This window comes from Aphidius gifuensis, linkage group LG1, assembly GCF_014905175.1.
Source record: "Aphidius gifuensis isolate YNYX2018 linkage group LG1, ASM1490517v1, whole genome shotgun sequence".
Lineage (NCBI taxonomy): Eukaryota > Metazoa > Arthropoda > Insecta > Hymenoptera > Braconidae > Aphidius > Aphidius gifuensis.
The window spans coordinates 2,023,592-2,048,423 of NC_057788.1; the positions used below are offsets into that span (position 1 = coordinate 2,023,592).

General features: G+C 23.1%; 9 protein-coding genes across 13 annotated transcripts; 4 read left to right on the forward strand and 5 right to left on the reverse strand.

The window, feature by feature from the left end:
• Positions 1 to 24: 24 nt before the first annotated feature.
• Positions 25 to 2,710, reverse strand: LOC122860835 (ectonucleoside triphosphate diphosphohydrolase 5). Of its 2 annotated transcripts, none has more exons than XM_044164844.1 (4): positions 2,549 to 2,710; positions 817 to 1,962; positions 566 to 742; positions 25 to 496 (listed from the first exon to the last, which is right to left on the reverse strand). In XM_044164844.1, the coding sequence occupies exons 1-4, from the start codon at positions 2,570 to 2,572 to the stop codon at positions 419 to 421; spliced, it is 1,425 nt and encodes a 474-aa protein (XP_044020779.1). In that variant the 5' UTR covers positions 2,573 to 2,710; the 3' UTR covers positions 25 to 418. The 2 variants fall into 2 exon arrangements, with proteins under 2 accessions (XP_044020779.1, XP_044020780.1); XM_044164845.1 differs by lacking the exon at positions 2,549 to 2,710 and adding an exon at positions 2,131 to 2,304 and having other exon boundaries at positions 28 to 496.
• LOC122860837 (mitochondrial 2-oxodicarboxylate carrier) lies at positions 2,604 to 4,863 on the forward strand. Of its 2 annotated transcripts, none has more exons than XM_044164849.1 (7): positions 2,604 to 2,672; positions 3,386 to 3,714; positions 3,776 to 3,882; positions 3,950 to 4,012; positions 4,074 to 4,373; positions 4,442 to 4,587; positions 4,669 to 4,863. In XM_044164849.1, exons 2-7 carry the CDS (start codon positions 3,546 to 3,548, stop codon positions 4,787 to 4,789), a joined length of 906 nt encoding a protein of 301 aa, XP_044020784.1. In that variant the 5' UTR covers positions 2,604 to 2,672; positions 3,386 to 3,545; the 3' UTR covers positions 4,790 to 4,863. The 2 variants fall into 2 exon arrangements, with proteins under 2 accessions (XP_044020784.1, XP_044020783.1); XM_044164848.1 differs by lacking the exon at positions 2,604 to 2,672 and adding an exon at positions 2,981 to 3,293.
• A 122-nt stretch (positions 4,864 to 4,985) lies between these two features.
• Positions 4,986 to 8,107, reverse strand: LOC122860832 (BTB/POZ domain-containing protein 9-like). 3 transcript variants are annotated; one of them, XM_044164839.1, is made up of 7 exons: positions 7,972 to 8,107; positions 7,405 to 7,763; positions 6,999 to 7,341; positions 6,649 to 6,904; positions 6,296 to 6,566; positions 5,964 to 6,223; positions 4,986 to 5,897 (listed from the first exon to the last, which is right to left on the reverse strand). In XM_044164839.1, exons 2-7 carry the CDS (start codon positions 7,717 to 7,719, stop codon positions 5,456 to 5,458), a joined length of 1,887 nt encoding a protein of 628 aa, XP_044020774.1. In that variant the 5' UTR covers positions 7,720 to 7,763; positions 7,972 to 8,107; the 3' UTR covers positions 4,986 to 5,455. The 3 variants fall into 3 exon arrangements, with proteins under 3 accessions (XP_044020774.1, XP_044020775.1, XP_044020773.1); XM_044164840.1 differs by having other exon boundaries at positions 7,962 to 8,082; XM_044164838.1 differs by lacking the exon at positions 7,972 to 8,107 and adding an exon at positions 7,854 to 7,917 and having other exon boundaries at positions 5,362 to 5,897.
• Positions 8,108 to 8,196: 89 nt separating this feature from the next.
• Positions 8,197 to 8,878, forward strand: LOC122860840 (60S ribosomal protein L31-like). The gene is made up of 3 exons (XM_044164852.1): positions 8,197 to 8,290; positions 8,378 to 8,601; positions 8,703 to 8,878. The coding sequence occupies exons 2-3, from the start codon at positions 8,381 to 8,383 to the stop codon at positions 8,851 to 8,853; spliced, it is 372 nt and encodes a 123-aa protein (XP_044020787.1). The 5' UTR covers positions 8,197 to 8,290; positions 8,378 to 8,380; the 3' UTR covers positions 8,854 to 8,878.
• A 22-nt stretch (positions 8,879 to 8,900) lies between these two features.
• Positions 8,901 to 9,947, forward strand: LOC122860839 (COMM domain-containing protein 2). Its single transcript, XM_044164851.1, has 4 exons — positions 8,901 to 9,174; positions 9,234 to 9,311; positions 9,386 to 9,642; positions 9,714 to 9,947. Exons 1-4 carry the CDS (start codon positions 9,111 to 9,113, stop codon positions 9,921 to 9,923), a joined length of 609 nt encoding a protein of 202 aa, XP_044020786.1. The 5' UTR covers positions 8,901 to 9,110; the 3' UTR covers positions 9,924 to 9,947.
• LOC122847821 lies at positions 9,787 to 18,366 on the forward strand. The gene is made up of 8 exons (XM_044145678.1): positions 9,787 to 9,876; positions 10,459 to 10,829; positions 10,896 to 11,257; positions 11,320 to 11,712; positions 16,780 to 17,227; positions 17,314 to 17,342; positions 17,462 to 17,794; positions 17,876 to 18,366. The coding sequence occupies exons 2-8, from the start codon at positions 10,520 to 10,522 to the stop codon at positions 18,272 to 18,274; spliced, it is 2,274 nt and encodes a 757-aa protein (XP_044001613.1). The 5' UTR covers positions 9,787 to 9,876; positions 10,459 to 10,519; the 3' UTR covers positions 18,275 to 18,366.
• LOC122860838 lies at positions 14,579 to 16,038 on the reverse strand. Its single transcript, XM_044164850.1, has 4 exons — positions 15,834 to 16,038; positions 15,243 to 15,747; positions 14,973 to 15,174; positions 14,579 to 14,893 (listed from the first exon to the last, which is right to left on the reverse strand). Exons 1-4 carry the CDS (start codon positions 15,863 to 15,865, stop codon positions 14,814 to 14,816), a joined length of 819 nt encoding a protein of 272 aa, XP_044020785.1. The 5' UTR covers positions 15,866 to 16,038; the 3' UTR covers positions 14,579 to 14,813.
• Positions 18,367 to 18,447: 81 nt separating the features above from the next.
• On the reverse strand, positions 18,448 to 20,431 carry LOC122860841 (rhodopsin-like). The gene is made up of 4 exons (XM_044164853.1): positions 20,111 to 20,431; positions 19,982 to 20,039; positions 19,295 to 19,910; positions 18,448 to 19,221 (listed from the first exon to the last, which is right to left on the reverse strand). Exons 1-4 carry the CDS (start codon positions 20,429 to 20,431, stop codon positions 19,095 to 19,097), a joined length of 1,122 nt encoding a protein of 373 aa, XP_044020788.1. The 3' UTR covers positions 18,448 to 19,094.
• A 1,110-nt stretch (positions 20,432 to 21,541) lies between these two features.
• On the reverse strand, positions 21,542 to 23,924 carry LOC122860836 (rhodopsin-like). The gene is made up of 5 exons (XM_044164846.1): positions 23,686 to 23,924; positions 23,243 to 23,604; positions 23,100 to 23,166; positions 22,405 to 23,011; positions 21,542 to 22,327 (listed from the first exon to the last, which is right to left on the reverse strand). Exons 2-5 carry the CDS (start codon positions 23,594 to 23,596, stop codon positions 22,207 to 22,209), a joined length of 1,149 nt encoding a protein of 382 aa, XP_044020781.1. The 5' UTR covers positions 23,597 to 23,604; positions 23,686 to 23,924; the 3' UTR covers positions 21,542 to 22,206.
• Between the last annotated feature and the right edge of the window lie 908 nt (positions 23,925 to 24,832).

Below are 24,832 nucleotides of genomic sequence, written 5' to 3' on the forward strand. Positions count from 1 at the left end.
TTGACAACAGTTAAAAATATTAACAATAGATTATTATTTATTTATTTTATTATATGACAATAATAATAGAATTTAAAATAAAAATTTCCATATTCTTTAAATATTCAGAATTTAAAATTTAAACTTGATAATATTTTTTATTTGTAAAATTTTTATCTACTGATTTAATATTATTTTTAATTTACTTAATTTTAATGTATTTTAATGTAATTTTTTTTTAATACAAAGGCACTAAATATTGATATGTTTTAACATTAATTGATTGCACATTTATCATCACATTTTGTATTTAACAATATTAATTAATAATTAATTTTGTGTTATTTAAAAATTAAAATAATTATTATTATGTGGAAAATTAAATAATATCCCTGTTTATTTTTATTTGCAATTAGTGCAATTATTATTTTTTTATTAATTAAAAATCATTTTGTAGTAAATTGAAAGCAGCACCAAGTGCCCAGCTTAATTCATGGCCCTTGTATTTTTTATAAAGCTAAAGAAAAAAAAGATAAAACAAATTAAAAATAATAGAAAAATAGTTTAAAAAAATTATTTAACTTACATTTAATTTTGTTGATGAATCAAGTCCAAAACAATCATTCAATAAAATATAAATAAATGTCATATCTAAACATGCAAATGGTTGTTCAACATTTGGATAATTGCATGCATCAATTGTGGCTCTATGAAAATCTCCAAGACTTATAATTCCCCCATCAGAATGATGAATCAATCCTGCCTAAAAAAAATCATAACAAATAAAATCTAATCCACTAATTAATCCAGCTGAAATTTAATCAATAAAAAAAATACCTCAGCAGCACGATCAAAATAATAAGACACAAGATAAATGTCATGTTTTTTAAGACCAATTGGTCTTTCTTTAATAGTATCAATATGTTGTTTAACAACTTTAACACATTCATCAAATTTAACAACTGGTACATTTTCATCAATACCAGCATATGTATGTGCTTTTATTAATTTATGTGTTGCATTAATTGGTCCCATAACTAAATATTTTTTACCAGCATAACTCCATTGAGTTTTAATAATTGGATTAATACATTCTGATCGTACTTCAATGATACCATCATCATTATCATTAACATTAACAAAATTATAATCAATTAATATTGATTTTCTTGATGCCATTAATCCCATACCTAAATGGCTATGTGTATAAATAGTCATATTATTATTTAGTGCATATATTGTATGTAAATGATTTTTTTGAAATTTATCAATGTCATTATTATCTGGTGTATATGTTACTTGTGTTGAACCACCACCAAGATCCAAAACAGCAACAGTATTTTTAGTGTTATCTGGTGTTAAATGATTAAATAAAAAATTAACAGTAAACCAAGCAAATATTCCTTCATCAACACCATCCATTATTGATACTGATGAATTATTAACAAGAAAACCAGTTGTATTAAAAAATTTTTTACATTCATCTAATAAATTATTTGCTTTATCAATACGTAATAATCTCAATCCAGCAGTTGCTTTCATTGTTAATGGTGTTTTTGATTGTTCTGATTTTGGTATAACATTTTTTGCTTTATTAATTAATTCATTTAATCCAATAATTGCATCATTTGGATTATCAGCAAAATTACTTAATCCTGGTTTTATTTCATTGAATAATTCTTTATCGAGAATTAATTCACCATTTATTAATGATTTATGAAATGTAAATGCAAGTACACGTGAACCAGTTGAACCGGCATCAATAACAACAGCATAAAATGGCTTTTGTAAATTAAATGATGTTGCTATACTGTCAATTGAACCACTTATATTTGATGTTTTTAGGTCACTAGCTATTATTAAATAGCCGAGAAATAATATACCCAAAAATATAAATATTATTATCGGTTTTTGGCCAAATTGATTTTGTGATTTTTTTTGACGTGTTGCCAATTCTGATGACCAGTCATCATCAGTTTTGATCTAGAAATAAAAACAATATTTTATATTATTATTAATATTATTTATGATTTTTTTAAAATTATTTTTTAGCAATTTAATGATAAATATTTATTTTGGAGTAGAAATTATAACCTCAAAATTTTTATTTTGTTTTGTTTATTAATTATCATGATGTTTAATTAAACTTACAGGTGTGTATTGCATTTAGTAGAAATTAATTACAATCAACAAGTTGATAATTAATTTACTATATTTTTAATTAAACTTATTTCGATTTATAAATTTTAATGGTAAAATGAACACAGAGAAAATCTTGACACACAGCTTGTTGTGTCTTTTTATTTATTTGTTTTTTTTTATTTGTTTATTTTTCTTTCTGTATATTTTTTTTTTCTATTTCGAATCGAAACACATGTCACGTGACAATCTTGAAGTCAAATTAAATTAGATAAAAAAAAAATTTATATATTTTTTGTGTACTTTTTTTTAATATTTATAAAACACAATTATTTTTTTTCCACTTTTTTCGTTGTTAATTTTTGAAAATAATTAATGACAGAATGGGTTTTCTATTTTAAGATTAAGTATTATTTTCAATTCAACATACCTTTCGATGTCTAACTTCCATCATTAATTGTTATTAATTTATATTTTTTTTAATTGATTATTTATCCAGTGTGGAGTGACAAGTTTCAGCTGCGATTTGACAGATAATGAAACCTGATGAAAATGTATAATTATCTATTTTTTTCTATTCTCGTCAAAGTGACTTTAATTTTATTATTTACGTAAATTTTATAAACTCATACATAAACAGTACATATTTTTAAAACGATACTTGAATTTTTATTAATTATGGGTTAACGATTTCAACGATTTTAAAGACATTCTTTTTTTTTTTTTCCAAGATACTGGTCATTTGCTTGTCATCATCATGACAGTTTAAATTATCAGATAATAATGATAATGTTGATAATGATGATAACATAAATTCAAGGCTCTTTATTTATTAATAATTTACCTCATTTTTTTTTTTCATTCTATTGATTATTATTTTTAATATTTTATTACCTTTTATGTTTAATATTTTCTTGTTTTTTTTTTATTTTATTTTTACTCTTTTAAATTGTCATCTGTTGCAGCCTGTTGCCACGTTTTAAAAAAAATAATTTTTGTTTTGTTTTTTACACCTCATTAGTTATGATAAATGATTCAGATAAATTTTTATCATAAAACTTTTCAAGTTAAATGTTAGTTAGTTCAAATGTTATCATGTAAATTTAAAAATAATAAAAAATAATTTTCTAAACAAATTGTTATCATCATGATGAGTATCATTGAAGAAGCTGGAGGTCTTGAATAATAATTATTTTTTATTTTTTTTTTTATCTCTGTACATTCTCAATGTGTTTATATATATTATTTTTTATCAATCCAAAAATAGATTTCAAGAATCAAGACTCAGTTGCTCACCAGCATTGCCACAATATCCAGCAAGTTTAATTATAAAAAAATAAACACTGTTAAAATAGTTTAATATAAAAAAAAATAAAAATATGTATATTAAAAAGAGCAAAACATAGTAAAGACAATTATTTTAAAAAATGGAAAACAAAAAAGAAATGAGTTTTTTAAAACAAGCAGCTGTTCAAAGTTTAGCTGGAGGTGGAGCTGGATTTATTGAAGTTTGTATAATGCATCCAATGGATATTGTCAAGACGAGATTTCAATTACAAGTTAAAACAACAATTAACAATCCACTTTACTACAATGGTACTAAACAATTTCATATTTTTTAAAACATAATAATTTTAAATGGAAATTAATTTTCTAGGTATTCGTGATTGCATGATTAAAATTTATAAAAATGAAGGCTTTGGTGCATTTTGGAAAGGAATATTACCTCCAATTCTTGCTGAGACTCCAAAACGTGCTGTAAAGGTGAAAAAAAATTAAATAATCTTCAAAAATAATGTATCATTAATTAATAAATTATTATTTATTTTAGTTTTTCACATTTGAACAGTATAAAAAAATATTTCTATTTGGTTCAAGTACACCAACACCACTGGTAAATTTAAAAAACAAAAAATTAAATAATAAAATAAAATATTCAAGTAAATTATTTACAGACTTATTCACTTGCTGGTCTATGTGCTGGAATAACTGAAGGAATTTTAGTAAATCCATTTGAAGTTGTTAAAGTTAGATTGCAATCAAATCGTGAAAAAATGAAAAACACACCATCAACTTTTAGTGTGACCAAAGAAATAATTAATAAACATGGTATTGGTTTGAATGGATTGAACAAAGGTCTATCAACGACAATCATTAGAAATGGAATATTTAATTGTTTTTATTTTGGTTTTTATCATTCTGTTAAAGGATTTATACCAGTTAATAGTGATCCACTACTTGAATTTTTAACAAAAGTAATTAATTATATAATTTTGTGTTTAAAAAGATATTATTTTATGATAATAATGTGATGTAATTGAAGGTTGGCCTTGGTTTTATTGCTGGTACAACAGCATCATGTTTAAATATACCATTTGACGTCGCTAAAAGTCGAATTCAAGGTCCACAAAATGATGTAAAATATAGTGGTACAATACAAACAATGATTATTGTTTACAAAAGAGAAGGGTAAGTGTTATATTTTCATTTTTTTTTCTTACAATCATCTACTTTTTTTTAATGTAAATTGAATTATTATTTTTTTTCTAGACCTATGGCACTTTACAAAGGACTATTACCAAAAATACTTAGACTTGGACCTGGTGGTGCAATAATGCTTGTTGTTTATGATTATACATATGGATATCTTTCAAAAAAATTTAATGAATGACAAATACTTAAATTTTTATTGTTATTTATTAAAATATATTTTTATCAAGAACATTTTTTTGTTAATTTATTAATCAGCCAGTACTTAATCCAATCATTTAAGTTTATCTTTCTCCTTTTTTTTATTTTCTCAATTACAGAGATAGAAAAATTTAGCTAGAATGACGGATAAAAAAAATAAATAAATAAAAAACAAATTTTATAGTTTTATACTTGAATAAACAAACCTTTATTAAATACTCATATCTCAACATTTTTATACACTATATTTAGTTAATAATATTCCAGAAAATTTACAACATTATTTTTTTACTTGAATAATTAACTATAATTTAATTTACAAATAATCAAAAGAAAATTTAAAGACTAGAGAAAAAAAAAACCAAAAGAAAAAGTAAAATAAAATGAAAATTTTTAGTAATAAAATACTGATAATTTAAATTACTATTAAAATAAAAATAATCTTTCTTATGACAAAACAAAAAAATAACTGAATAATAAATATGTAAAAAATATATATATTATTTAAATAATTAATGTAAAATAAAATATTTTCTTAATTAATCAACTCTCCGAGTAAATTTTTGATATTTAAAATAAAATTTTACGTTTAAACTTCAAACCGTAAATTGAGATCAATGTCTTTTTTTTTCAATAATAATCGAAATTATTTCGATTCTTGAAGCTCAACAGAAACAGCTGAATCACCTGTTGAATGATTATCATCTTGATCAATATTAACAGCTTCAGTTGCTGTTTCAGTTGTTCCTGGTGTTGCTGATGCTGCTGTTGATGGTATTGGTGGTGGTGGTGGTAATGCAATAGCATCTAAGCATTTATTTTTTTTAATTGGTGATAATTTTTTATCATTATCATTATCATTACGTATTGGACATTCAAAATGTACACAATGAAATACTTCATTAGCTGTATTATGTGTACCAACAATTCTAATAAACACAACTGGTCTTGCTGGTGAAAATTTAATTGTTTGCCATGAACGACAACTTTCAGTTGAACGATCAGCAATTCTAGTCCAATTCCAAGAATTACCAGATACTTCAATGTAATAAGAATACGATCTATCATCACAATCCCACAATAACAATCTAAAAAATGAATAATATTAATAATGATTTTTAAAATTCAAATAAAATATATTTTATATAACTTACTTCATTGAATCAATCATGTATGGTTGACCAAGTTGTACTAAAATTGAACCAGAACCAAGCTGATGACATGTATAACCACTGTCCCAATCATAATTTGATGTATCACCATTTAAAAGTGCATTTCTTGAACGACAAACACCCTCAATAACACTAGCACTTTTATCCATTGTTGCAACATTAACATTTGGTGCAACAAAACCATTTAATAAATTTTCACTATGATTTGTATAATATGCTTCAAAACTGACAACATGAAATACCTATTGTTGATAAAATTAAATACAAATTAATTACATTATTTTTTTTTATTATTAAGCTATTTATTTTTTTACCTTATTTACGGTATTATTTGTACCAACAATACGAATATAAAGAGCAACTCTTGGCTCAAAATAAAGATACTGCCAGCTTCGACAAAAATAATCTGAATGATCAATAACTCTCACCCAATCTTTTTGATCAATTGATATTTCTATGTAGTACGAATATGATCGTAAATCACGATCCCACAATAAAATTTTAACATAATTTATAATACTTTGTGTGCCAAGTTTAATTAATATACCATGATCTTTTGATTCAGTTATAACATGTCGTGTATAACTGTAAAAAAAAAAAGCTAATTATTAATAAATAACAATATTATTTAAATATAAATAAATATATTTTTTATAAAATTATTTACCCTCTTTCCATGTCATAATTTGATGTATCACCATCAAGTAAATAACTTCTCATTTCACCTTGTAATACTTGTGCACCATAACGTGGATGTGCAACATTTTCATCAACAAGTAAACGTCCACGATATATTAATTCTGAATCTCTTGTTTGTGTACGTGCTGCAATTGCATCTAAAATTGCTTCAGGTGATACAAGACCAGTTGGTCGTACCAAATTTAACAAATCTGTTATTGCAATTAAACTCAATCTAACTTGTCCTGTTGATTATTCAATAAATAAATTAAAAATAATTTAATTAATTGATAAATTTTTAATAATATATTTTTGGTATTTTTAATTATATCAACAAACCTAATACTTTATTGGGATCAATATCAGGATTAGCTTTAACCCATGATTGCATTGCCAAAAAAATATCAATTTCAGGTGCATAAAATGAATCTCTTGATACAAGTTCATTAATTGCATTTGAACTTAATTGATAAAAACTTTCATGTTTTATTATTTCTAGTGCATGTTTATCCATATATTGATGACAAACTTTTGTTAATCTGTCCAGTTGATAAAGACGTGTTGCATCAAATATTAAACATACATTTTTAATACTTAATATTTCTTTGAGATAATCAGATATTGACATTTCTAAATCAACAAAACCATATTGATGTGCTAATCCTAATATATCAAGAATTGTCTGTAAATAAAATAGAAATTATTTAAGTTGTTATTGTTTATTCTGATGTTATTTTTTAATTACCTCTTCACGTTGATTTGATAATGATAAATGTCCAGTATAAATATATTTAAGTAACTCTTTAAAAACAGGTACTGTTGTACCTTTTAATTCAATTTCTTGTTGCATTGATTCTTTTAAACCACCAAATAATAATGCACGAAAATATTGACTTCTTGATGCAAGTATAACACGATGACCATTAAATTTTTGTTCTGATACAACAAGTGTTACATCAGAATAATCATTTGATAAATATAATGCACCAATGTCTTCAGACAAATGATTAATATGTATAACCTCACCAGAAGGAGGATTTAAATGATGATGTGAGCTCATTTCTTTTGTTTATAAAATTTTACAAGTTACTCCCCAAATTGGGTCTAGAAAAATTGTAAAATTAGATTATTTTATAATCATTTATAATAATTATTATTATAGTTATAAACAACTGTCACATTGACTGCCTATACCTATATATCTACATTAAATATATTGAAATTTCTAAGGACAAACAAACAAAAGAGAAATATAACAACAATTTTATTTAATTTTTTTTTTTTATTGCATTTGTTTATTACCAATCATTACCAATTATTATTGTCGAAAAAAAAACACAAACACAGTTGTTATTATTTATTTGTTTATTTTTTTTTTTTTCTGGGAAAAATATTTGACATAAAAACACATGAAAAAAAAAAACTTTTAGACAACCAATATGGCTGACAAGATGGATTTATTGATAAAGTAAATTGCTAGATTATTAACAACAAAAATTGTCATCCATTTTGTACAACTGCACCAAAAAAAAAAAAAAGAAAAGAAAAACTGCAATCTGCAAGGGCAGAGACAAGTTGTAACTTGTTACCTGTTGTTTTACCTGTTAAAAGAAAAAAACTTAACCAAAGAGGTAAATATATAAAATAATAATTAAATAAATTGTAATTTATTATTGTATTTAGCATAAAAAAAACTAATGTTATTGTTTAAATTATAGATAATGGCTAAAACAAGTGAAAAAAAAACAAAAAGTGCCATCAATGAAGTTGTAACACGTGAATACACTGTTAATCTTCATAAACGTCTCCATGGTATTGGTTTTAAAAAACGTGCACCACGTGCAATTAAAGAAATTAAAATATTTGCTGAAAAACAAATGTTGACACCAGATGTTAGAATTGATACAAGACTCAACAAACAATTATGGTCCAAGGGAATCAGGTAATTTGATTCATTTTTCTTTCATTCAACAATTTAATTATTACATTTATATTAATTGTTTTGCCATGTTTATTATTAATATTACTTTTTTTGTTTAATAGAAATGTTCCATTTCGTGTTCGTGTACGTTTGAGCAGAAGAAGAAATGACGATGAAGATTCACCCAATAAATTGTACACTCTTGTCTCATATGTACCAGTTGGATCATTCAAAGGACTCCAAACTGAAAATGTCGATGAAAATCTTGAATAAAATAAATATCATTGAATAAATAATATTTCTCAAATGACCTTATTATTATATTTTCTCATTATATCACTCTATTAATTTTAATTAATTGTTTATTCTTAATATTAACACCAAAAAAAAAATTGTAAATGAAAAAAATCATCAATGTCGATAATGTAGAATTTATTTGTTGGGATAAAAACAGCTGATGACATTTTGGAGTAATAAATAAATATAAACAATTAACAAGTGTTTATTTTTTGATTGATAAAATAATTAGGATGTTTACTTTAAAAGATGATCATAAAAATCATTTATTATTTTTAGAAAAACAACCAGTACAAGGTAAATTTTACATTGTCATTAAAATAGTTGCTGGTATTAATTAATTATTTATGTTACAGTTGTTCAAGATTTTTGTAAATTAGCTATTGATTATCTGAATAAAGGACCAAATCAAAAAATATATGCAACAGCAGCTCGTAAGATTGATTTAAATTTAAAAACAAAATATATAATTTTTATAAATTAATTAATTGATTGAATATATTTGTAGAAAAGCTGGATGTTGAGGCAGAGATAATTCAAGCTTCTATAGAAGGATTAATAAATCTTTTACTAGAATGTATAAAGCACAAATTAACAATTGATGATTTAAAAAAATTATTACTTAATTTGGGTTTTGATGAAGAAAAAGAATCAGTTATTAGTCAATTATACATTTCAAAACAAAATGATATATCAAAAGCACTTGAAAATACTGGATTTAAATTACCACAATATCACAATATGGAATGGAGATTTGAAGTTCAAGTAAATAACAAAAAAAAAACATCAACAATTAGTTTTATTTTAAATGATTAATTTATGGTTTTATGTTAAAGGTTGCATCAAGATTAGTACCAAGTCAAATTATACCAACAATGACCCTAGATTTTGAGCTTAAAAATACTGACAGCACTGATAAAATTGAACATGTTACACTTCAAACTGATGCACCAAATCTTCTTCATCTATGTCAAGTTATTGAAAATGCAATTAAAGAAGGTAAATCTCAACACGTTCGTAAGATAAAAAAGAATTTAAAAATATAAAAAAACAATACATAATTTATTTATTTTATACTGGTTTTTAATATTTCATCAAATTAAATAAAAATGATTGCAAGATGACTAGTTTGTTTTTTTTTTATAAATCCAGATTATCATAATAAATAACTCAAGTACATTTTATTACATCACAAATCCAAATGTTCTTGAAATAAAATTAATTCAATCACAGATATAAAATTTACCCCTAACAATAGTACATAAAATAATAAGTATATAATCTATCAATAATTCATAAACAATCATATTGATATAATAAAAAATGAAGACCCTCGATACATATGTAATTTCAGTTGGAATATTAAATAAAGTCAATTTTATTTCATCGGCTTCTTGAGCTTTATAAATATAAATCCAGATGTATAAAATTTTATTTTATTAAACTGATTCAGTGATCACGATAGTTTAAATGAATCAATGTAAATTTAAAAATTAAAATGGAACAATCAACGACAATCACATCACTAGTAACAAACATAACAAATACAATGAATTTATTAACAATTGTTAATTTAAACAGTGTAACAATTGATGATGTTATTTATAAAACAATTGGACCACCACATGCAGAAAGTTTACAAATGCATTTTACAAATCAAACAGTTATTGATAAAGTACCTGCTGAAATGATGCACTTGATTGACAAACATTGGTATCAATATCCACCAATGGATCCAATGTGGCATAAATTACTTGGTCTAGTTATGATTGTCATTGGAATATTAGGCTGGACTGGTAATGGAATTGTTGTTTATATATTTTTAATGACAGCATCATTAAGAACACCAAGTAATTTACTTGTTGTTAATTTGGCATTTTCGGATTTTATTATGATGGTTGCAATGAGTCCACCAATGATTATCAATTGTTACTATGAAACTTGGGTATTAGGTGAGTTAATATTTAATAATTTTAATAAATATAATTTTATAATTTTATTTTTTTTTTCATAATTAGGACCACTTGCTTGTGATATTTATGCTTGTGTTGGATCATTATGTGGATGTGCATCAATATGGACAATGGTTGCAATTGCTCGTGATCGTTATAATGTCATTGTAAAAGGAATGGCTGGTAAACCATTGACAATTAAATTAGCATTATTTGAAATACTTTTGATATGGTCATTTGCTGGTGTATGGACAATACTTCCACTACTTGGATGGAATAGATATGTACCAGAAGGAAATATGACATCATGTGGTACTGATTTTCTAAATCAAGAATGGTCATCAAAATCTTATATTGTTGTTTATTCATGTTTTGTTTATTTTACACCATTATTTTTAATAATATATAGTTATTGGTTTATTGTTTCTGTAAGTATTAATATTAGAATTGTTTTGATTAAATTATTTATTTATTAAATATGAATATTTAGACTGTTGCAGCACATGAAAGAGGAATGAGAGAACAAGCTAAAAAAATGAATGTTGCATCATTGAGAAGTGGTGAACAAGATTCAGTAAGTGCTGAAGCAAAACTTGCTAAAGTTGCTATAACAACAATAACACTGTGGTTTTTGGCTTGGACACCGTATCTTGTTATAAATTATAGTGGTATATTTGATCTTATTAAATTAAGTCCATTATTTACAATATGGGGATCATTATTTGCTAAAACAAATGCATGTTATAATCCAATTGTTTATGCAATAAGTCATCCAAAATTTAGAGCAGCTCTTAATGAAAAAGCACCGTGTTTAGTTTGTGGTACAGTTGATCAACCAGCAAAAACATGTGGTGCAAGTGAGACACAATCAACAACAGAAAAAGCATAATTTTACATTATTTTTATTTTTTATTATTAAAATTATAATTCTTTCTTTTTTAATATTTATTTTTTTTTTCTTTTCAAAGTATCTTCTATTTTTTTTCTGTCGTTTTTATGTAGAGTTACTGTTTATTGACATACTGTTATGAAATGATGAAAAATATATTATAAATTCAACTGCTGTATTAATTTATTAAAGTTCATGTTTATGAAAATATTTAAAAAATAAATAAATCAAATATTTATAAGTTGTTTTATTATTCAATAATTAACTTTTCATTTTTTTTTTTTTTTTTTTTATTATTTCAACAGAATTGAATTTAAAAAAAAATTAATCAAAAATTTGTTATTTTTTTTAACTTTTTTTCTTTGTTATTTCTATGTAATTGGGCATTTCGAAATTGTTTAATTTTTTTCTATAACTTTGGATTAATTTCAAACTGAATATAAATTAATTGAAAAAAAAAAAATTCTATTTTAATGTTCAAAGTATTTTAAATTGTTCATATTCTATTTCATATTATAATTTTTTTTTATATAAAAAAAAAAATTGGCTTCATCATATGAAGCATAATAAAAATCATGTATAAATAAAATAAATTTTATTACAAATATTATTGAATATTTTTAAATCGGTAAACTAGATAAATTAATTAAATTCTGAATAATCAAATTAATTGTTTATTTATTATTTAATTCAATATCAATAAATAAGTAATATAAATAAATAAATAGAAGACCCTGATGAATTTTTTCTATTATAAATCACGAAAGAAGATTTTTGATTTTTTATCGGCTTCTTTAGACCTTAAATCACTAAATAACACGCGATGTGAGTTACTTTTTTTAGAAAATTAATTTTCACGGTTTTATTATTCAACGATGATATAATACAGAGATACAAAAATTTTGATTGAATGCAGTTGCATCTATGACATACTGCCCTCTTGTCAAATCAAAATTTAAAAAATAACTTGGAATTGTATTTTTATTCTAAATTTAACTGTAAAAAATATAAACTATTAAATAAATTAAATATTAATAAATTTCAATAGACAACAAGTGATTGATAAAGAAATATTTTTAAATTAAAATATAGAAATTATTATCAATCAAAAACAATGTAAAAAAAAAAACAGTAAATTATAAATAATTGTTTTCTATTATTTTTATTATTTATAAATTATAATTAATTTTGGTTCATTCTAGAGGCCTGAAATGAGCTGTTACTATTTTAGCAAAAGTGGTCACATAAATCGTGAGTGCAATCAAGAAGAGATAATAAATAAAAACAAAACATAAATTTACAATTAATGTCGCCAAAAAGCCTCAATTTTTAAATACCTGTCTATTCATCACACCTTTAATGATCAAAAGACGTAAAATATCGAAAAGAATGTCAAAATTTTGAAGTATACAGTTGAATAATTTGCTGGATGAAAAAAAAATTTTTTTTAAAATTAGGCGCTATTTCGATACATGGTATAATAATAATATAATAATAAAAACTGCAGCGCCTAATTTTTTTAAAATTTTTTTTTTTTTTTTATCATTTTACGCACAATACTAATAATAAAAATAATAATAATAATATATTGTTAGTCTCATTTTATTTGCGTCGATGCAATAGAAAAATTTTATCAGCTAATTAACAATAACTATTTTCATTTTTTTTTTTTTATCATCATTAAAAAGCACTCTATTTTTATTCGTAATTTGCAAAATTTAATTATTCATAATCGCTAATGTTCTTCGAGTATATAATGAATTGAAAAATTCTCATTTTCACTATATATATTATTAATTTTCCGAATCAACTTGTGAAAAATAAAAAAATATTTAACTTAAATAATGTAAGTTTAATAATATAATCTATATTATAAGTATTCAATCATTTTATTATATTTTTAATTTTTTTAAAATAATTAATTTCAGATGAGAAACATATTAATATTCGTAATAATAATAGTTTTTGGTTTGAGTACACTTTTTTGTGTAAATTCAGACTCCTATGATGAAGGCGATCACTATGATAAAAGTTGGAAAGGACGATGGGTTCGTAGATGTTCCGGAAAGCGTGGATGTGAAAAAAATAAATGCTGGGCAACATGTGCAACTCCTTTAAATATGTGGTGCTATACTAAAAAAGACGATGGCCCAAACGCAACTGCATGTGTCTCTCGTAAAGATTGCCATGAATGTTGGAAATGTGCGGGTATATGTTTTTGGTTTTAATGATTAATTATCAATGTTCAAATAAATATCAACGGTAATAAGTAAAAAGTTTATATTATATAGAATCATAATATGAAATTGTAAAAAGTAAAGGTCTCTTTGTTATTATTATTATACTTTTAATGCGTAATAATGACTTATAAATATTCTGCGGAAAAAGGGTAGTAAATAAGAATAATACCATCAGATAAAATGACAATTTCATTATCATGATATTTATAAAATATATTGGTTAATTAATATATTTCGATTGTTTATTAATGATGTTTCAATTGACGCACGTACAATCTTCTAAAAGTGTTATATATTAAAATTAAAAAAAAAATAAATAATAAATTTATTATTCAAACATAATTGTTGTTGAATATATATTCAATTAATTTTTAATTGTATGTCTGTTATAGTTTCATACGATGGGTTTTTGATTTGTTTGAAATAAACAACTATACTGTATTTTCCTTTGGAGAATCAAATATTGTTTATTGTTTATTTTAATATTTAATATTCCAAAGGAAAATACAGTATAGTTGTTAATTTTAAATATGAATAAAAAAACACTGAACTTTTTTTGGCAAATTAAAATTCTAATATTATAAAATAAATATTTTTTTTTTTTAAATCCAAAAAAAAATAGAAATAAGATTTAACGAATATATATAGGAAAAAAAATTAATTATAGTAATTTCATCAAAAAAAATATATCAAACTCAGATGGGAAAGAGCTGAAGGTTGCCAGCTGCTTCGCAATATATATTTTAAACCTTGATATATATATTATATGAAAAACGAAAAAAAAAAAAAAAAAACCTGATTATTATTATTTATTAAAATATATTTTCATCAGGATTTTTTTTTTTTGTTAATTTATCAATCAGCCAATACTGAATCTAACCATTTTTCAAGATCAATTGATTTTCCAGTTTGTAATGAAATTGCTGATCTTGATTCTGAAATGAAAAAAAATATTTAATAAATGTTTTTCTTTATTTTTTAAAAGAAAACAAGAATAATTTATAATTTGCAAACCTTCAGATGATTTTAATTGATGCGTTGGAATATTTATTGGTAATTTTAAAACAGGCTCTTTTAGTGATAACAAAAAATCAAGATCTTCCTCGATATCTGGTACTTGTAAATTTTCATTTAAATCATTCGAATTTGTTAATTCGTCTTCGTAATCTTTTCTATTGTGTTCAGCTGTTGATTGAAATATTGATAATTGATCTTTCTGTAAATAAAATTAATTAATTAATTACTAAAATTAATAATACCTTATTAAAGTAAAGATATAATTACCGTAAAATATTTGTCATCAATATTTATGTATTTATTAAATGGTAAACAGCTAATAATTGTTGATAATTTTTTAACATCAGCTGTAAAATAATGACTGTATTTTGATGTATCAAGTGTCCAGTTTTTTTCAGATTTAAATACAAAATGACCAGTTGATATTGGTATTGTCAGCAGTGTTTCAAATGATTTACTTGTATTTTCATCATTTGGATCATCAACAATATCAGCAAATCTTGATTCTGGCTGATTCAATGATTTTTTTGAAAATTCTTTCATACTATTTTTATAACATGATGGTGATTGAATTGAATCATCAGTATCATCACCACTACTATCTGCTATTTCGTCAATATTATCCTTATTCTTTTTATTAACAATAACTTCCTTTTTTTCATTATCATTATTTAATAAATTTTGACGTTTTTTATCAACAATTTTACCTTCATGTTTTTTTGATGAATGATAATCTTTTTTATGTTTACTTCTTAGATGTTTTTGTCGATTACTATAAAAATAATAAAATATATCAAATTAATTATTTATTTATTTATTTATTATTATAAACATAACCTTAAATTTATTTTTATTTACCTTGATTTTGTTGAAGGTATTGATGAATCCATTGCTTTTTTTTTTTTAAATCTATTTAATTGTAAATGTACCTATAACTTTTCAACTATAATATTTATAAATATAATAACTCACAAATTAATTAACAAATTCTTTTATTGTTTATTTTTTTTTGTTAATGAAATTCTAATTTACATTTGACAAAAATATTTTTTTTTCTCTCTCCTACTTCTCTCTCTGTTGTTGTTTTTATTTCAAGAATTTTCTTTTATCAACTGCCAATTAAATTATTCAAATATAATAATTCAATAATGATTTAAATAATACTGATAATATATATTATTAATAATTAATTAATAATAAACGAATGAAAAAAAAATATATATGTATTAATAAAATGAGCCTATAAATAAATCGATTTTGTCATTCAAGAAATTTAAAATTTCAACATCCTATTTTCTAAAATAGTAAAAAAAAAAAAAAGCTGGCTTCTTCATATACATCTAAATAGCATAATTAAAATATTGTATAAATAAAAAAATTTTAAAAATAACATTGAATACTTTTTACATCAAAGTACAATTAAATAGAAGACCCTGATAAATTTGTTTTACTATAAATTACAATCTTTTTTCATCGGCTTCTTTAGACCCTAAATCAGTAAATAACACGCGATGCGTGTTACATTTTATAGAGATTAATTTTCACGGTTTCATTATTCAACGACGAAAAAAAAAAAAAAAAACATTTACAGATACAGAAATGTTGATTGAGTGCAGTTGCATTTGCGACATACTGCCCGCTTGTCAAATTTAAAAAAATAACTTGAAATTATATTTTCATTATAATATTCAACAAATATAAATTAATAATTAAACAAGTGATTGTATAAATCAGTATAAAATTTTAAAATTAAAATTATTATTAATTATATAAACAAAGCAATAAATTATAAATTATAAATTTTTCGTTTAAAATGAAAACGACAGTTCAGGCAGCTATTGAAAATGCAACATCATCAATAGAAATATTATCTGGAATATATTGGAGTTCATTAGTTAGCAATAATCATGATTTATCAGTTGGACCAAAATTTGAACGACATTATATGCGTTCAAATAATAATTCAGTTGTTGATAGATTACCAGATGATATGCTTCACTTGGTACCACCTCAATTGTATCAATATCCACCAATGGAAACATTTTGGTACACTGCATTAAATTTTGTATTGGCTAATGTTGTAATACTTGGCTGGGCTGGTAATGGAATTGTCGTGTTCATATTTTTATGTACACCAACATTAAGAACACCCAGTAATCTTCTAATTGTTAATTTGGCAATATCGGATTTTTTAATAACATGTATGAATGTTCCAATGATTATTAATTGTTGGTATGAAACTTGGGTACTCGGTAAGTCATTAAATAAACCAAAAAAACATAGCAAAAATTTCTTTTATAATTATTGATAATATATATTTATTTTTTTATTTTTATAGGACCACTTATGTGTGACATTTTTGGTGTGGTAAAGCAAAAAAAAAAAAAAATTATTTCTATTAGTTTTATTATAATTTAAATAATGAAAAATTTTAAATTCAATTTTTAATTTTAATTGTTGATGTTTTTTGTTTTGGGTAAATTTAGGTTTCAAGTATTTGTGGATGTACATCAATATGGACAATGGTTGCAATTGCACGTGATCGTTACAATGCAATTGTCATAGGAATTGCAGGAAAACCAATGACCACATCAATGGCAATAATGAGAATAGTTATTATTTGGATATATGCAACTTGTTGGGCATTACTTCCAGTTACCTATTGGCATAGATATGTTCCCGAGGGTAATTTAACATCATGTGGAACTGATTTTTTAAATCCTGAATGGTCATCAAGATCTTACATACTTACATATTCAGTTTGTGTTTATTTTATTCCATTAACAACAATTATTTATAGTTACTGGTATATCGTTGCGGTAATTAAAATATATTTTTTTTGAATAATATAATTGTACTCTTAAAATTAAAATGAAATTAATGTAATTTTAATATTTCAGGCTGTTGCAGCACATGAAAAAGGAATGAGAGAACAAGCTAAAAAAATGAATGTTGCATCATTGAGAAGTGGTGAACAAGATTCAGTAAGTGCTGAAGCAAAACTTGCTAAAGTTGCTATAACAACAATAACACTATGGTTTTTTGCTTGGACACCATATCTTATTACAAATTATTGTGGTATATTTCAATTAGCAACATTAACACCATTATCAACAATATGGGCATCAACATTTGCCAAAACAAATTCATGTTATAATCCAATTGTTTATGCAATAAGTCATCCAAAATTTAGATTAGCACTCAAGAAAAAATTACCATGTCTTGTTTTTGGAAAAGTTGAACAACCAACAAAGACACCAGCTGAAGTACAATCAACAACATCTGAAGTACAAACATAAATTGTTCTATATTTAAAAACAAAAAAAATAATATATTTACTATTTTTTAATTCATGTAATACTTCAAATAATATTTATTTATATCTGTTATATTGAAATGGCTATTTATTCAAGGATTATTCATTAAATATTATATTTATTTATTCAATTATTATTATTCAATAAATTGCATAGTTTATTTAATATGTTAAATTATTTATTTTGTTGTTTCAAATAAAATATCATAGTTGCTTATGAATATTGCTGATTACTATTTTATATTTTTTTTTTTTTTTTCGACAAAGAAATAATAATAAAAAAAAAAAAAACAAAAAAATTAGGTCAATTTATTTATAAATATACATCTTTAATGTTATTTAAATAATTCAATTAAACATTATCCTTTTGTGAATATATTACGTAAAATATAAATTCACATTGTTGAAATTTTTTTTTTCATTTATTTTACCTTTTTTTTTTTTGTTTCGTTTTACCTGTAATTAAATTAAAATTATTATAATTTTTTTTCACTTTTTTTTTTTTATTTTTTGAAATACTGTACATTATTTAATTTTTCAATCAACTATATAATCAATTTTTTAAATTTAAATTAAATTTTATTTTGCATTGAAAGTGGTGATTTCAATGCTTTTTATTTTTTTTTATTTTTTTTTTTTTTTATATACAGAATATGTATAAATTTTTTTCATTTGTAAATGGAGTATTGGGGTGTCATTGATAATTTAAAAACAGAAGAATTATATATATATTACTACCAGAATCAATAATCATCCGATGTAGCAATAAATTTTTTAAATATTTTTTAAATTTATCATTGAATTTAAGCTCTTTCTTCACTGCTAACTGCAGTTGTTGCAGATGTAGCATCACTAGTCAATGTAGCTTTAGTTTTTTCGGAAAATAACTTTGGAAATCTTTCATTCAAAGCAGCACGATATTTTGGATGACTGTAAATTAAAAAATTATATTTATTACTTACCTTAAATTGAAAAATATAAAACACTTTTTTAATATCATTACCTTATGGCATAGACAATTGGATTATAAACAGAATTTGCTTTGGCAAATATTAATCCCCATATTGTAAAAAGTGGTGTTAATATTGGTAGCTCAAAAACACCAACAACATTTATAACTAAATATGGTGTCCAAGCCATAAACCACAAGCTAATTGTCATCAATGCAACTTTAGCTAACTTAGCTTCAGCATTTGTATTTTGATTATCTGATGATCTTAATGATGCAACATTCATTTTTTTAGCTTGTTCACGCATATTTTTTTCATGAGCTGATACTGCTGATAATATATAATAATACGAATAACATATTAACACCAATGGAACAGCCCATGAACCAACTGAATATATAAATACATAAGATCTTGAACTAAAATCTTTAGCAAGATAATCAGTACCACATGCTGTTAAATTTCCTTCTGGTGAATATTTTCCCCAGCCAAAAAATGGAGTTATTGTCCATGCTAATGATAATGCCCATATCCAAAAAATTCTATGTAAAGCACCTGCTATTGTTAATGGCTTTGCTGATAAACCTTTTACAATGACATTGTATCTATCAAATGCTATCATTGTCATTGTGTATATTGATCCACAACCACATAATGATCCAATTGCACCTGTACAAATAAGTAAATTTTCAATTTTTAAATATTAAATTTATTTTTCATTCAATTGGATTATTTGTTACCATATATATCACAAGCCATAGGACCAAATATCCATGTACCATAATAAGAATTAATTGCCTATAAAAAAAAATAAATATATATATTTTAAAACTGTTATAATTGTTTTGTTTTTTAAATAAAAAACAAACCATTGGAGCAGCCATAAAAAACATCATACAAAAATCAAAAAATGCAAGATTTATGATAAATAAATTTGAAGGTGTACGTAGTGATTTTGTTGTTGCAAAAATATACATAACCATTGAATTTCCAGTTAATGATATACAACAAAGAACCATAACTAATGAACCAAGTACTTGTTGCCATATTGGATTTAATGCTGGAAATTGATGCCAATATTTTGGTGTCATTTCTAACATATCCGGTAATACTCTGTCAATAACAGATTGATTACCACCATTTCCATAAGCCATTCCAGCTGATAAACCGGGTTTTATAAAACCCGACATTTTTTTCTATTATAAACCAAACCAAAAACAATAATTATTTAATATTTAATAATTTTTAATTAACACTTTATTATTTTATTTTATTTTTTTTTTTATTTAATATTACACATACCTAGTTTTAGCTAATTAAAAAAATAAAAAAAAAAAAAAAAAAGCTTCCTACCCGAAAGGAAGCGAGTATGTAAATTAAAAAAGAAAAAAAAATTGATTTTTATTGCTTTTTTTATGTTAACGATGCAACTGTTAACTTGAAAATTATACATCAGAAGAAAATGTGAAAATTTCATTTGCTTTTATACCTAGATATACTGGATAATAATACGGATTGAGTAAATTTATCAAAATTACATTTAATTTGCGTATGAACAAACCGCTAACATTATCAATTTCACAATAATTGGATTATTGTGATGCTTTTAAGCTACAAGATTAACAAAATTGAATCAGTTGAACACGCAAAATGCATGCTGAATGCAAATTTAAATATATATATTTATAATAAAAAAATAAATAAAAAAAAAAAGAAGACCCTGTAATAAATTTTATCCATTAGTTACAATTAAATAAATTTTTTTTTTTTTTTTATTTTTTCAATCGGCTTCGCTCGACCTTAATATAATTAAACCGTTTTCTTATACAAATCTGTAATTGTTTTTTTGTTAAATTTATGCTTAAAAAAAACAATTATTTTCACAAAGAAAAACAATTATTTTTACAAGAAAAAAAAAAAGATTATTTTTATGTTTTTTATCATTTTCGAAATTTCGATTTTAATTATTGATTTTTTATTTCGAAAGTATATTCAAAGAAAATCGAAATAAAAACAAATTAAATTTGTTTTTTTTAATTTTAAAATAATAATTAAAATATTTATAATTATTTTTATTGTTAAATTAAAAATAAAATTTAAAAATTTTTTTATAAATAAAATTATAAATAATTTGTAAAAAATATTTAACAATATTACAATAATTTCATTTAATTGTTTCAATTATTTTACAATAATCATTCAAAAAAAAAATTATCCAATTAAATAAAATAATCACAGTTATATATAATAATTTTAAAATATTACAATAATAAAATGTAAATAAGAAATAAAAACAAAAATCAGCTGCTCAAAGGGTTTTATTTAAATAACAATAATACAAAATTAAATACAGATGTTATAATAGTGACAGTCTATCGGTCAAGGTGATTGTTTATAACTTAAAAATATTACAAATGAAATTAAATAAATAACAATCACATAAATAAATAATTTTTCATGAAATCAACAATATAATTATTTAAATAAAAACAATACAATTTGTGGTGAAAAAAGATTGTTTAAATTTAACATAAAAAAAAAATTATTTAAAATATGTGATTATAATTTATAATTCTTCCTTAAATTTCAATTTTTCATTTTTTTTAAAACTATTAAATTATTTTTAAACAACAATTACATATACGTTTTTTTTTTCAATTTTAGTTTAAAATCATTTTTCATATATTATTTGAAGATTAAAAATTATTAATTAATTTTTTTATCGATATTATTTACAATCCCTCGCCGATAAATAATTTGCCAGAAATTTTCATGTATGTATATAGATATATCACTGATAAAGACAATTCTAAATTTCTTTTTTCTTTTATGAAAAAAAATCAAATAAATAAATAAATATACATCAACTGTCTGTTTAAATATATTTATAATTTTTTAAAATTTATTATAATTAATAATTATCATTATTTAAGTATATTCGTTATTTTTTTTTCTTCTTTTTCAATTAAGCTTTTTCTGGTTCACTGACTGTTGTAACTGCTGATTGTGCATCACTTGGTAATGCTGTGTTACCACAAACAAGTGATGGAAATCTTGCATTCAAAGCTGCTCGATATTTTGGATGACTAAATTGAAAAAAAAAAAAACAAATTATGTTAACAAGCTTAAAATTCAAAGTCTTAATATTTAATTTAATATTTACCTGATGGCATAGACAATTGGATTATAAACAGAATTTGCTTTAGCAAAAACAGATCCCCATATTGTAAATAATGGTGTCATTTTATGAGTTTCAAATATACCACAAAAATTAATAACTAAATATGGTGTCCATGCCATAAACCACAAGCTAATAGTCATTAATGCAACTTTAGCTAATTTACCCTCAGCACTTGCATTTGCATTTTCTGATGATCTTAATGATGCAACATTCATTTTTTTAGCTTGTTCACGCATATTTTTTTCATGAGCTGATACAGCTGATAGTATAAAATAATACGAATAAATAATTAAAAATAATGGTGTAAAATAGCAAAATGATGCATAAACCAAAACATAAGATCTTGTTAACCAATCTTTGCTCAAATAATCAGTACCACATGCTGTTAAATTTCCTTCTGGTGTATATTTACCCCAGCCAAATAATGGAGCAACAGTCCATGCTGTTGATACTGTCCATATCATAAATATACGAAATAATGCACCTTTTATTGTCAATGGTTTACCAGCAAGACCTTTTACAATGACATTATATCTGTCAAATGCTATCATCATCATTGTGTATATTGATCCACAGCCAAATAAACTACCTATAAATTAAATAATAAAAAACAATGAATAATTTAATCAAGAAGTCTCTCCCTAGTCTTCTTGGATTTAATGATATTTAATACAAACCAACAAGACCATATATTATACACATAAATGGACCAAACACCCAAGTTTCATAATAGCAATTAATTATCTGAAAAATAAAAAAAAGTCATGAATAACACAATCAATATTAACTACTTGTTATAATAGTATTAAATAAAACTCACAACTGGAATTCCCATTGTTGACATCAAACAAAAATCACTGAATGCAAGATTAATAATATAAAGATTACTAGGTGTACGTAATGATTTTGTTGTTGCAAATATAAATATAACCATTCCATTTCCAGTTATTGCTATAAATGTAAGTACACAAACAACAAATCCAAGTATACCATGCCAAAGAGGATTTATTGGTGGAAATTGATACCAATATGGATCAATTATTGCAATCATATCTGGTAATGCTTTATCAACCACTGTTTGATTACCACCACCACCACCACCAACACCACCACCACTGCCACCACCAGCCCATCCTTGGTAGGCAGCATAATGTGGTCTCATTAAACCCGACATTATTTTATCTAATTAATATATTTTAAAAAAAAAATCAACAGTCCAATTAATAAACAATTAAAATTTTAGGTAATTTAATTCACACGTACCAAATATGCACAATTAATTTTTTTAAAAATAATAAAAAAAAAAAAAGTGTCAATTTGACTGTTTTATTAATTAAAGTATCATTGATTGTAAAATTTGTATTTCATAAAAAAAAAAACAAAAATGAAGACTTGGAGCAGAATAAATGTTCCGCAGTTGTAACCAAGCTCACTGAATAAATTTACAAAAACGTCTTAAATATAAGGTAGGTTCTTCTTTTACCTCTCACCAATCCCCTTGTCAATATAATCATTATATTTATTTTCTTAATATTATTATTATTAAATTTCCCCTCTTGACGGCACAACAAACTGACATAATACACATAAAACATTCCTAATTCTTCAAATAGTCTTAAGACGTTAGGTTTATTGAGTTAACGAGGATTTGTGAACACCTTGGGGGGCACCTTGATCATAAAAACTGAAACCTTAAAAATATTATAAACATGAATATAATAAATTTAGATGTTTTTTAATATAAATATTAATAAAGTTAATAAATAAATAAACATATCTTAGTTTTTTTTTTTTTAATAATTAAATACAATGTTAAAAAAACAAAAATAAAATAAATAAATTTATAAAGTTAAATTTCATTGTTGATTAATAGTAAATTATTTAAAAAAATTATTTTTATAAATTTATTTTTATGCAATATAAATAAATAAATAAATTTACAAATAAATTATTAAATAATTAAATAAATAAATGAAAATTGAAAAAAAATTTAATTCAATTTTTTTTGTTTTTAAATTAATTTTTTATCAAGTTTATTAATTAATATTAATAAATAAATAAATGAGCTGTTTTTTTTTTTTTTTCATAAGAATAAAGAAATTTCTATTCTTGTATATTAGAAATATAAAAAATTAAAAAATTAATCTATTGTCTAAGTGGATAATCTTTTGTTCGAATAAAAAAAAAAAAAAAAAAAAAATGATTTAGCTTATCTGAAGATTAATTTTCATGTTAACAATAAATGTTTATTTATTAATTTACATTTAAACAACAAGGTCAATATGTTTTATTTTTTTTTGTTACCAACATCTTTTTCTTAATAAGAAATTAACATTATATGGTTTCGATATGTGTATTACATGTTAACAGGCTTATAAAAATATCAAGTGATTGGATTTTATTTTTAGAG